At 54.4% G+C, this 13,114-nt stretch overlaps 1 protein-coding gene across 1 annotated transcript in view; it reads left to right on the top strand.

Annotated features, from left to right (window-relative positions):
* The window catches only part of TSPAN11 (tetraspanin 11), a 68,500-nt gene that overhangs the window by 14,735 nt on the left and 40,651 nt on the right, over window positions 1-13,114 (top strand). The window contains exon 2 of the mRNA XM_046647543.1: window positions 10,246-10,340. Within this exon, the coding sequence (XP_046503499.1) occupies window positions 10,257-10,340 (84 nt within the window). The 5' untranslated portion in view covers window positions 10,246-10,256. The remainder of the gene's footprint in view (window positions 1-10,245; window positions 10,341-13,114) is intronic.

Consider the following 13,114-nt stretch of genomic DNA (forward strand, 5'->3'; position numbering starts at 1 on the left):
GCACTCTGTCATGTTCACACAATGTTGAAATTGCCAGACAACACAGTTCTCAGAACGTATCCCCGTGGTTAAGTGACACATGACTGTACCTGCTTTGTCACCTTCTTTGCTGAATTCCCACTCGTGCTTGAACGCTCTCACCAGTAGTTCCCCTTCAGCACTCCTGTATGCACTTTTCTCTGAATTTCACACCTTGTGTTGAAGCGACATTGATGTGTCCGTGTCCCCAGCTGGGAGATGTTTGAAGCCAGGGACCGCTTCATTCATTCTCTTCTCTTTAATCTCCAGCACATTATATGCCACATAGGGGAGGGCTCGAATGTTCAGTGAATTAATAGATTAATTAACTGGTTACTCTCAGAGGGGAAAACTCATGCATGAACAGCCAAGCAGACAGCTGCAGAAATAAGTGAGGGTGGGCCTGCAGCAGCGAGGAGAGCAGGAGGAGTGGGCTCATGGAGGCCCACGTGACTAAGAAGTGCTGTGGAAAGGGGACATCTTGGTGAAGCATTCAGTGTTGGCGTGGGAAGTGCTGACAGTGAGAAAGAGGGAAGAGGTGAGCATAATCCTGAAAGTTGTGCCCTGCCCAGGTGGATGGATGGGAGCGTCACTAGGATTAGGAACACAGCGCATCCAGGTTGGTGGGGGAGATGCTGTCTTAGCTTTGGATGTGGGGAGTGTTAGGGACCTGTAGCCACGTGAGTGAGCCTCGAGCTCAGCAGGCTTTTGAGAGCCATCAGCTTGTTAGGTGTAGATGGAGTTGGGCATGAATGAGGTTGCAAAAGGAGAAACAAGAGGCAAAGCACAAAGAATGGTCCCCACCTTACCCTGGAGGGAATGCCAGCCTTAAAGGAGTGAGCCAAGAAGAGGATCCTGTTGATGAGACTGAGGAAGAGAGGACCAAGTCGGAGACTTGGTGGTGTGATGTTCAGATCAAGGATATAGGAAACAGGAGAAGGATCAGGAGAGAGGGGGGCCATGAAACCAGCTGCGGAGAGAGAGTTTCAAAAGGAAGGTGTGGTCCATGGTTTCAGATTCAGCCGAGGTGAAGTGGGATGAGGTTGAAAAACCGCCTTAGGCTTCGGCAGTTCGAGATGACTTTGGATGAGTGGAGCGGTAGGGGAGGCCAGACCCCGTGGGCTGCAGAATGACTGTGCGAGGGAGCGAAGCTTCAGACCGTGGTGGTGAAGAGAAGAAGGCTCTGGCCATAACTTGAGAGGGAGACAGGATCTGGGGAAAGTGGGAGACGGGAGGCAGCGTGCTTCGTGATTAGTTGGAGCTGGGGCATCCAACACCTGAGACTGTATCCTGCCTCTGGGTACTAGTTGGATTAAGGACTAATTTATTGCTTCTAGAGGTGAAGCTGGAGTAGGATTTTTTTTTTTTTTTTTTGAGTGGGACGTTATACAGAGAAGACTCTGACTCCTAGAGATATGACTCAGTTAGAAACAAGTCTGAGCTGCTGCATCAGAGACCCAACAGGACAGTGGCTTAAAGAACAAAGAAGTTTCTTTTTCTCTCCTGTCGCAGTCCAGGGTAGGCAAGCTGTTCTGCTCCACGCAGTGGTTCAGGGGTCCCGCTTCCTGCCCTCTTGTTTCTCTGCCATCCCCAAGGGCAGTGTGTGATCTCAAAGTGTCGTCCCCAGACCAGCAGCATCAGCGTCCCCTGGAAACTTGTTGGAAACGCAAATTCTTAGGCCCCACCCCACACCTACTGAATCAGAACCTCTGGGGGTGGGGCCCAGCTACCTGTGTTGCAAAAGCCCCCCAGGTGATTCTCATGCACCCCGAAGCTAGAGAACCACTGCTCTGAGGTGCTGTCCTGGCCTGCATGGTTGAAGCTAGATGTCAGTCCAGCCCGAGGAAGGGAAAGATTGTGGAGATGTGCAGGAGCAATGTGTTACGGTCCAAGCCTGGAAGTGGCACTTGCACCCACATTCCACTGTTAAGAACTGTTACACGGCCAGACGCAGCCCCTTAGAGGGCAGGGAGATGCAGGCACCAGTTAGGTGGCCGGAGCCCAGCTACAACTCCATCGTAACGGAAGGAGGCGGGAACGACGTTTAGTAGTCCACTAGCAGTCTTGGCTGCCTTATCAATCAAACTTCAGCAGGTTTTAGTGCACCTCTCATCCTTGGAATAAAGGGGAGGCGATCACCTATAGATCGCAGTTAAGGCTCACATGTTTACCAGGATCCAAGTGGAGGCTGTCAGGTGCACCAGCCCCAAAGGTTGCCCACCCTCACTGGGCTTGAGCAACCCAACCCTTAGACACCTGCCTTACCTGCTCACCCACGGTAGGTCCTCCTTGGCAACTTCCAATAAAAGTCGGGATTTCACCCAGCTGGCCCCATCAGAAGGAGGGCACCCAGGCTCGGCAGGGCAGGATGAGTAGGAAGGGTTCTGGTTTACTGCAAAGGAGAGAGAGAAGGAAGATAAGCAGCTTGTTCAGTGAGCAGCTGTGCACGCCGCGTGGACTGGCCCTGCACCATCCGAGGGGCAGGCGCTCACATGGTCTCTGATGTGTTCAGCTCCCCCAGGAGTTGGGTGATGTGGCCGCCCTGTCTGTGTCTCATCCCCACGTCCCGCCCTTCTGCTGCACCCTGACAGCCTGGGCTCTGGGCTTCCTGCTGCCACTACTCCTGCCTTACCTGGATGGGCCACCTCTGGAACCTCCATCCTTGCTATGAGAGGCTTCTCAGGAGGTGACTCAGTGCTCCAAGGACCAAGCCTGGACAGAGAAATCAGCTCTGTATGGAGGCGACTTTTCTTCTCTCCCGAAAGCCTGCTAAAAGCCCAGACGTGAGAGGCCTTGACTTTGACATCAGCGATGCCAGGGCCTGATTCCGGCTCTGCCGCAGGCACGTCAGCCTCCTCCTCTGTAAAACACAGGTGATATACCTGCCTCACTCAGTCGCTGAGACAATGAAGTGAGAGACCTGGCCCAGGTGAGGCCCCACCACCTCTGCTGCCGGAAGCTGCAGGGCCTGGGGTTTGTGACTACCACAGAGAGTCTGGGAGAGGCGCTGGGGGCCAGAGGAGGTTTCCCAGGGCCCTAAAACACCTGTCTCCGTGACTAGGAAATCACGCATTTCTGGAACAGAGGCGGAATGGCTGCCTCCCTGGATCCGGCGTTTGTTTGTTTCACGAGCTACTTCGAGATCCGGTGCAGGCACACGCTTGCCTCTGAGAGCTCTGTGGCCCGTGGTGCTGAGCCTTCTGCAGGAGGAGGGGGAGGAAGCCACTTGTGGTTGTGGGCGCTGAGATCCCACTGGGCTGGGCCTTAAGGGGCTCGGGGCTTCCCAGCCTCCGCTGAAGAGCCGTCTCTGAGGGCTGGAGCAAAGGCAAGGGGAAAGAGGTGGGTTGGGAGAAGGGCACTGCGGGTCCGTTTCAATACCTGCCAGGGCTGCTGCACCCGCTCTGGGCTCTTCTCAGGGCTGACGCCTCCAGGAAGTGCCTGACTGTGTCCCCAGGTGTTTCCCGCCAGTGAGACTGTCCTGCTCCCATCTGTGCCTCATTTGGATTGTTTCCTAAAGGATTTTCTACTTTGATGTACCATGGACATAGGTCTGTGCTTCTCACCTGAGGCCAGGATTAAAAGACGAGGGAAAAGAGAAGACAATGCAGAGAAGACAGAGAGGGGAGGCAAAGACGAGAGAAACCCTGGGCTGGGGTGTGCGGGACCTCCCAGGAGGCCTGGTGGAGAATTGCTGACACCCGTGCTAAAACCACCCACACGGAAATGTCCTCCACACTCACATGGGTTCAGGCCCTAGGAGGGATGGTTTACGTTTTGCTTCTCTCCTGTCCATCGTCTTTGACTTAGGTGTCCCGGGAAACCGTGTAAGAAATATCTACATGACTCTTAACGAATGCAGGAGCTTCCACGTGGCTCTTCAGTGCATTTGTTGATCCGTTCATTCATTCGTGCGACATGCAGGGTCACCCGTGCATAAGATGCTGTGGTGGGTGTTCAGGATACAGACTTGAGCTCAGATTTTAGCAAATAATGTAGTTAAGGGAAATGCCTTAGCCTTAGTAATGGGGGGTGGTGACCCTGGATGTCCGAGCAGATAGTGTGTTGGCGAAACCTGTGGCGTGTGGACAGGATGGGCAGAAAGATTCCGAGGCCTGAGGAACAGTGAGTACTGCTGATAGGCAATGTGAGGTAGTGTGAAAAGCCAGGACTGAACATCCAAACCAGGTGATGTTTGAAGTGAAAAGGGGGCACTGCTAATGATCATGCCAAGACAATGGATGTGCACTGGATCGTCGGCAAACTGAAATGTCTGGTCCCCCGACAAGGGGTCGACTTTGAAGCCAGGCTGCCTGACTCCAAGTCCCACCCCCTGCTTATTGACCGCGTGACCGGGACAGGCTCTCTACCCTCCGTCTCCCTCTCATCTGTAGCATGGGGGTGATGCTCATGCCCACTCATGGGGTTATTGTGAGGGTTAGAAGAGGTGATACTCACAAAATTCTTATGGACTTACCCAAGCCATAGGTGATGCAGAAATGGTCCAAAATGACATGCCAGCAGTAAGTCCTGGAGTGGAGCCGCATCTTTACCCATCCCAGTAAGGACGATAGAGTCATTCCAGTCGTAGGTGAGAGAAACTGAGGCCCAAAGTCACCGAGCAAGTCAGAAACAGCAGTGGGACCAGAACCCAGTCCTCCATAAGTCACAGGAGTGAGGGGCCTGGGGAGAAGGGGGTAAGGGGAGGGTGGCGTGGTCACCTCTGAGATCAGTGACCTCGTTAGCTCGCCTGAGGACCCCAGGCTGCAGCCCTGTCTTGAGGACCTGCTCTGCCCACCGAGGGGGCTCCTTCTGCAGCGCCGTCCCTGCCGTGCTGAGAACCCAGATGAGGTGCTCAAGGTTCACCTAACCCTGGCCTTTCCCCCTTCTTTAAAGTGACTTTCCTGTCTGCACCAGTCTCCTGTGTCAGATCTTGATTTTCTGCAGGTGGGTTCCACGCGGTTACCTGGGGCAGGGTCTCCAGCTGCGCCTTCTAGGTGGGGTCCCCCAGCAGGCGGGCAGGCTTCGGTGCAGAGGCTGTGAGACTGGACCCCAGCTGTCAGGTACGCGGCCTCTGGCTGATGTGTTCTTAGGGTTACCCAGACATTGTCCTTCATTCGAGAAGCGCTTGGGGAGTCGGTGGTAATAACTCCTTTATCCTTGAATGGCCTGAGGCTGTAAAGTTACAGCACGCACAGTTCTTGCAAATTCTCCATCCCGTTTGATCCTCACGACCACCTGCTAGGGAGACAAAGCTGGACCAGCGTCAGCTCCTTTTACAGAGGAGGACACTGAGGCCTGAGAGGTCACGCGGCTGCCTGGGGTCCCACTGCTGTAGGTGACAGATGGTGTTCACACCCAGGTCGTCTGACCTGCTGCCTAGGACTGCTGCTGTTTGCTCATGATTCTTGTCAGGGGCACTGAGGAAGTCTTCATTTCATGGGTCAGACTCAGGAAGAACATGGCAGAGGGCGACCCCCGTCTGCAGGCAGGACCTGCAGAAACTCTGTGTCTGTATAAATGTAGGGCCTTGGGGGGAGCCCAGCCACTTGCCTCAGTGAGCAGAGCCTGAGTAATCCACGTAATGCACGTTGGCCTTGCGATGACGTGAAAAATAGTCATGTACTTAGGAAAACATGTCTCAGGGCGTAGTGCTAGCATTTTAATTCTTGTTCCGCCTGCAGCCCCTACACTTGATGCTATAGTTAGCAAGCGAACCTCAGTTTGGTCCAGAAGAGTTGCCTGCATTCATTCACCCGCACACACGCAATACGGTGATACATGGGAAAAAGCCGACGGTCGCCACAGGCCACACACCCCCACCCCACCCACCTCACTGTATCTCTAGCAGCTGCCAGGTCCCTGGCCTGGAAGGCAAGGACGTGGAGGACCAGGGAGAAGAGTGTGGTCTCCCCAGAGGGTCCCCAGGCAGCTTGGTGTCTTGGTGGTGAAGGCACCGTGGTACCCCCGAGGCAGCATCCTGGCAGGATCACGGAACACTGGCCCTGCCGCCTCCCGCAGCCCTGATGGGGGCCTCTGCCCAGGGAAGATGCCCTCATCCTAGGCCACCAAGCTGAAAGAAGTTCCAAGAGCCAAAGCCAGACCTGCCCAGAGAAAAGGAAGACATCTGCAGGTGCTCTGCACGCCTCTCTCCACTGTCTGGTTCCGTGCCTCCGTTTCCTCGCCACTAAAAGGGGTCCTAATCCCATCTTGGAAAGACTTTAAGTAGTAAATGGATTACACATACAGTCCTTAGCTCGGAACCTAGCATGTAGGGAGTATATAGTAAATGTTTTTTACTATTGTCGTTATTATCATTGTTATGTCAGCCAGTCAGAATCTTGTTGGTGGCCATAGAGATGGGAGACCAGGTCCCTGCCCTGCCCCTAATCTGCAGTGTGACCTTGGCCACAGTGTGATCCCCCCCCCCCCCCCAAGCCCGAGGGTTCAGCTTCCTCAGTCTCAGAGGGACTGAGCGAGGGCCACTTGGGCTCCTTCCAGCTGTCCCCTTCAGAGGGCCCTGGAAGCCCCACTTTTCTGACGGCTTCAGAGGGACTGTCCACCCACCAGGAATGGGTCCAACCAGTAGAAATTAGCCAAGTGGGCGACGAGGACAGAGCAGGACGAGGCTGGCTGCACGGGGAATGATGCACCCCGCGGGACTGCAGCCAGGTTTCCTTGGAAGCCTGCAGCTGGTGATGGACTGTGCTGACCCTCACGCAGGCATGGCCCCTGTTGGCCAAGAACCCAGAGGCGGAAATGGGTGTTTATTTAACTGAAGGAGGGGGCTGGGAGGAGTCCGGTTTTCCGTGGCAAACGCATGCTGGTTTTGTTTTTATTTTAGAATCACGGAGCTCCTCAGGAGCCCTCCCTGCCCCCTCGGTGTGGGGTGCTCTCCCCTTAGGGAATGGAGGGTCAGGGCACCCCCACCCTGAGCTCTTGTGACGGGAGCAGACAGAATAAGAGGTTGGTGAGATCCCGGGAGTAGAGTGTGGGGAAGGGGAGAAGTCACGTGTGGCTGGGCCGCCAACCTGATTTTCTAGCCTTTTCTGCAGCCCGCCCACCGTGCCGGGCCTTTGCTCACACTGTCCCCTCTGCCTGAGCAGCCTGACCTCCTTTTCTGCCTGCAGACACCCTGCCTGGCCTCAAGGACCAGATTAAATGCCCCTCTCCGCCCACCGTCCCGGTCTGGCAGAATTAGTGCCACTTTCTCTGTGCTGCCATCAGGGTTTGGAGTTAGGTGTGTGCCTGGGCCCCACCCCCGCAGTTGCTGTGAACTCCTGAAGGACCACTTGCAGTGGGTCAAGGACAGCTCCTGCACACAGTGGGGACTCAGTGCATGTTTCTTAAGTGAGTGAAGGATGTAGCCCACCCAGGGGCTGACAGTGCCTCCTATTTATGTGCAATTGGTGCAGTAACTCCCAAGCATTCCCGGCCCGTGTCGCCCATCACTACTACAGGGCTCAGCTCTGCCCCAGCCCACAGCCCAGTGTAGACCACGCTGCTCCTGGGCGCTCACCCAGTCACGTGGCCTGTGTTTGCTTTCTCCTCTCCAGGGGCTACTGCAGCCCCCTACTCCGCCCCCTCTGCCCCTCCCTTCCTGTGTTACTCTAACCACAGGGAGGGCTGAGGAAGACTGGGGGTTACGACAAGGTCCCAGAGAAGGGAGAACGTGAGGACAGCTGTCTGTCTGCAGGGGAACCACCTAGGGTATTGCTTTAAGGGGCTAGAGATGGCGACACCTCTGTTTCACCCGCACTCGCCTGTCCAGGGTCACTGGGCAGTGGAGTGAGCGCCTGGGCTGTGGACCCTTTCTCAGGAGAACACGCGGAGCGAGTGTCCCTCCGTTACCACGCAGAACCGCTCCAGGACCCCAGGCCCTCCTGCAGCTGCCTCCCCAGCCTGCTCGTTTGGAAATGCCCACCTCTGATTCCCCATTTCCTCCCCTCTCCTGGATCCCACCCCCTGCTGTCCTCCCCTGGTTACAAGGTAACGTGTGAAGCACTTAGTCCTGTGCCTGGCACATCATAAGTGCTCAACAAATGTTAGCTGCACAGAGAGGTCAAGTAACTTTCCCAAGATCACACGGCTAGTGAATGAAAAGGCTAGGTTTCAGATCCAGGCATCTGGCTCCAAGCTGGTACTGACACTTCTTTGGGACCTCTGCCACCCTCAGCACAGGGCTCCACATATGGTGGGGGTATAGTGAGGGCAGGACTGCTGAACACAGGGAGATAGGAAACTGCTGCCACCAGTTAGCCATGTGATGTTAGAGAGGTCTTTAGAAATGTGTGTCTTGGCTCAGCCGTGCTCGTTCCCTCATTCCTTCTGCAGAAGGCTGGCGGCAGGGAGACCGCAGGTCCCGGCCCTGATGCCGCAGTTCTGGCTTCTCTGCCACCGATGGCTGAAATCTTACCGTTAGAAATGCGTTTCTTCTTAAGTCCTGTCTTCTGCCTGAACTCCTTTTTTAAAAATACAGCTTTCCTTTAGAGGGTCCTGACCCCTTGGTTGGCAGGTCTGGAGAAGGTTCAGGGACGAGAGTCTGGTGGGCCCTGTGGCGGGGAGGGGGCGCAGACAAGGGGAAGAGAGTGCAGCCGGGGAGCCGGCGGACAGACTGTCCGTGCCCTAAGGGGCTAGGTGCCCAGAGGGTCTCGCCAGGGCCGGTGCGTGACACCGCATCACAGCTCCGTTCCTGCTGCCTTGCCAGCCTCATCTGTCACCCAGTGTCACGCTTTTTACAGGCTTCCTTTTTTCTCCTTCTGTGTTTTTTTCCACCAACCTGCTTCTCAGACTAAATTGGAGAAAAATGAGTTTTGTCTTTTTTTAACAAGAAGACTAAAAGTCTTAAATTACCTTCTTCGAGGTCTGCAAATAGAAATCCTGATTAAGACAGCCCCCTTTTCTTGTCTCTCTTCCCCTCTTCCTTGTTGGGAGCTGTGAGCCTGAAACCAAGGCAGTACGTGGCTCGGGGGTCATCTGGGCCTGGCCAGGCCCTGCTGGGGGGAGACCAGCGTACTGGCTCGGGGGTCATCTGAGCCGGGCACCAGTGCGGTGGCAGGAGGGCTCGACTCAGGTTGGGGGGTGCTGGAGAAAGAGATGGAAATGGGCAACCCAGTGCCTCATTGCTGTGGTTCTGGAATAGAAGAGGCCCCAGAAGGGCCGGTGTCTGCAGGAGCAGCTGCTGAGGGAGTGTGTGCAGGTGCCTGGGGCGGGCAGGCGGGAGAGGAGGACCCGCAGCCTGGGGTTCAGACTCACCAGAAGCGAACGAGATCACCGGGCCCAGGGTGCCTTCTCCACCTCTCTCGCCCCATCAATGTCATGGTTCCCGGAGGGTCCATCAGTGAGCATCAGGATGAGGGGAGGGAACCTGGTTCTGGGGCAAAGACTAGGAGTTTGAGGGCTGGCATCCTGGGTACTAGTCCCTGCTACATGAAATAAGCATGGCTAACATTTACTGAGTACTCTCTGTGTGCCAAGGACTGTGCTAAACACCTCAGGGAGATGTGCCCATCTAGTCTTCAGAACAGCCTGCCACGTGGGCATCATCGTCATCTCCACTCCAGATGAGGACACTGAGGATGGGAGGTTAGGTAACCCGCCCAAGGTCTCCTGGATCTCGTGACAGATCGGAGTTAGAACCCGCGAGCCAGACTCCAGGGCTCGGGTACTTCTTGCTGCCAAACCACCAGGCCTGCCCACCTGCCTCCTCATTTGGAAGGTCGAGGTGCAGGGCGGGTAGGGTGGACTGGATCGTCGTCGAGGTTCCAGCAGGCTCTCTGATTGGGGCTCACGCCTCACTGTGCACGTGGAGGTCCTGTTCAGACGCTGCAGAGGGCAGGATTCCAGCACGAAGCAGGCATGCCGAGTGTGCAGGCGTGCGTGCGTGCATGGTGTGTGTGGAAGGCACGTAAACTTGCTTCCTGCAACCCTAATGAGACGGGAAGAGAATAAGAACACAACAACCCCAGTGCAAAGTCTGTAGGAAGATTCATAGGTTAGATTTGTTAAAAGGACAAAACCAGGATCCAAAGGTCTAGAAAATTCTTCCCGGTTCACCTCCATTGTGTGTCCAGTAGCCTTTGCATTTCCCTGATCTTTGCTCCTGGTTGCACACCCACAGCCTCGGCCTAGTGAGCACTGTGAAGGGAACCCTGCTATGGAGCTCTGGCTCCGGGAAGGCGAGGTGGCCTCCGTGGGTCCCCCAGCCCAGCACGTGTGTCTTCTCTGCAGGCCCTGCAGCCATGGCCCAGTACAAGGCGGAGCAGGATGACTGGCTGAGCGTCTATCTGAAGTATCTGCTCTTCGTCTTTAACTTCTTCTTCTGGGTAAGTGAATTCTGAACACCAGCCCCTTCCGAGCGCGGAATGAGTCAAGCCACCTTTGTTTCTTGTGAGTCACTGCTCTGGGGTTGATTTCTTCCAAATCAAAGACCACCTATGGGCAAATTCTGCCTACTTTAAAGCAAATATGTACATTTGCTAGTGAGGGGGAAGAACAGAATCCGGCCTGCAGGTTGGCGTGGAGTCCGTCACTGAATAGAGGAGGCATCCACACGACCAGGAGCGATGTGTTCCAGCCGCGGGACGCAGGGCCCCGCCTCCCTCCCTGTTCCCTCGTGGCACCAGTGCCTCGTGGGAAATGCGCCTGCTGAAGTAATTGCTTGTTTTCCCCTGAAGCCCAGTTGCCTTTCACAGCTAACACTCTCCATGCCCAGGGCGGAGAAACAGAAGTCCTGGGGCCTGGGGCTGCCTCTGCGTGATGGGAATGGTCTCCGTAGTGACTCCCCTCAGGAAAATGCCCCAGTGGGGTCTTCCCCGGAGGAGGGAAGTCTGTCCACTTGGGACAATTATCAGGGTAATTGGGAACAAACTGCCATCAGTTCCCAAAAATAGACACTGGACTGTGCGTGTTTTGTGTTGGAGTCCCGCTGAATGGGAGAGGCAGAAGAGCGCCAGGAGCACAGGCTCTGCTGGTCACTGATGGGGTGGCCTTGCAGGCCACTTACAGGGGCGGAGTCTGTTTCCCAAGCTACAAACCAGGGATCATCTCTAACCTGTTGGGATTTATTAAATACAAGACAACAAGCCCAAAATGGAGTCGCTTATGCTAAGCCCCATGTCACCAAACCGAGACGTAACTAAATTACAGTTTTGACTCTCCCAGAAATTCCATCTTAGAGCAGTCAGTCGGGAATGGCTGAGCAGCACCAGGTCGGTTGTCTGCCTGAGGGACCCCTGCCAGCCCTGCAGGAAAGTGACCTTGCCACAACCAACCCGCTTTCCTCCTAATTCCCACTCCTTCCGCCTATAAGGAGCTTTGTACAGCTCCCAGACCTCCTTTCTATCTGCCGGATGTGATGCTGCCGATTCAAGACGATTTTTGCTCAAATAAACTCTTGAAGTTTTTACTGTGCTTCAGTTTATCTGCTAATAGGTCATTTATTAGCAGCTGCCCTGAAATGGTGTGTGTCAGGGGCCTGGCTGGGTCTCTGCTCACAGGAAGCATTCGATACATGCAGCATCTCGGATATATCAGATGGAGAAGGGCTGAAAACACCACCGAGTCAAGTGCTGCCAAGGCGGAACCCGGTTCCCGCTCCCGGTGAGGGGCGAGGGTGCGCTCCCCTGGCAGCGTCTCCGAAGCGTCCCAGATGGGCAGACAAAGATAGGGTGTGTCTGCCCCTCCAGGGTCTCTCATTAAGTTCATGGAATTCGTTGAGGCTGGGAAAGTGATTCAGGTTGGGAAGGGTCATGATGTGGTAGTTTGGGAGTGCTGGACACAGCAAGGCTAGGGTTTCCAAGAGTGTTGGAGAGCAGTCAGTCATTTGTTGCATAGCTGAACAGCTTGATGTTTGTTTAAATGTTTTTCGCAAAGTTCCTGAATCGAACAATAAGCTTCTTTTATTTGCAACTTCTATCTTCCTGGGCAGCGCTTCCTGGAATAGTGAGGTTGTCAATGAAGACAGTGGAATGATAAAGCCGTGTCGATGTGGTCGCTGAGCGGCGTGAGTGCAGATGGTTTCAATTCTCAGAGAGAAATGCAATAGGTGGCTTAGGATTCTTGCTGAGTGAGGATTTCTTTTTAAGAATAAATTTCTTTTTCCTGATCATAAAAGTGTTATGTATCCACTCCAGATAATCTCTAAAATACTGAAAAGTATAGGTAAGAAAATAAAAAGCGCCATCTCTCACTGTCCTAGGTCCTCAGGAGTGCCATAACAAAGTTCCATCAACCAGGTGGCCTTAAACAATAGAAATCTGTTCTCTCAAGATCTGGAGGCCAGAAGTCCAAAATCCACAAGTCAGCAGGGCTGTGCTCCCTCTAAGACTCTGGGAGGAATTTGTCCTTGCCCCTTCCTAGCTCCTGGCAGTGGCTGGCAGTTCTTGGCATCCTTTGGCTTGCAGCTGCATCATTCCAGTCTCTGCCTCTGTCCTTGCATGCTGCTCTTCCTGTGTCTCTGTCTTCATGTGGCATTTTCTTCTTCTTATAAGGACCCCACTCATACTGGATTAGGACCCACCCTAATGACCTCATCATAACTTGATTATATTTGCACAGATCTTATTTCCAAATAAGGGCACATTCATATGTACCAGGGCTAGGGCCTCAACAAATCTTTTTGGGGACACAGTTCAACCCCTAATACTCACCACTCCAGGACCTTCCCTCTAGACTTTGCCCTGATCAGGACAGGAGATCGTGGTGACCTGCACTATGGGAGTGACAGTGGAGATGGAAATATTTGGAGAGGGTCAAGGGATTTAGGGGGTAAAATTGACAAGATTAGGTCATTAATTGCATGGGGTGGAGAGAGAAGAAGTGTCTAGGATATGTAACTCTAGGTGGATGGTGGAGCTCTGCGTTGCAACCGGAGACCAGAAAGACGAAGAGGTTGGGGTCAGGTGGCGAGATCAGACGTAGGCATGTAGGCATGGTGAATTTGAGTTGCCAGGGTCTGGATCTCAGATAGGGATCGTCCCCACACAGAGGTGGTTGCAGCCATGGAAACAGATGAGAACCCCCGGGGAGAGCACGGTGACTGAGAAAAGAGCCAAGAGTGAGAAGTGGAGCACCCCAGTGATCAGGGCTGAGTCTAGGG

Source organism: Equus quagga, chromosome 1 (assembly GCF_021613505.1).
Source record: "Equus quagga isolate Etosha38 chromosome 1, UCLA_HA_Equagga_1.0, whole genome shotgun sequence".
Classification (NCBI taxonomy): domain Eukaryota; kingdom Metazoa; phylum Chordata; class Mammalia; order Perissodactyla; family Equidae; genus Equus; species Equus quagga.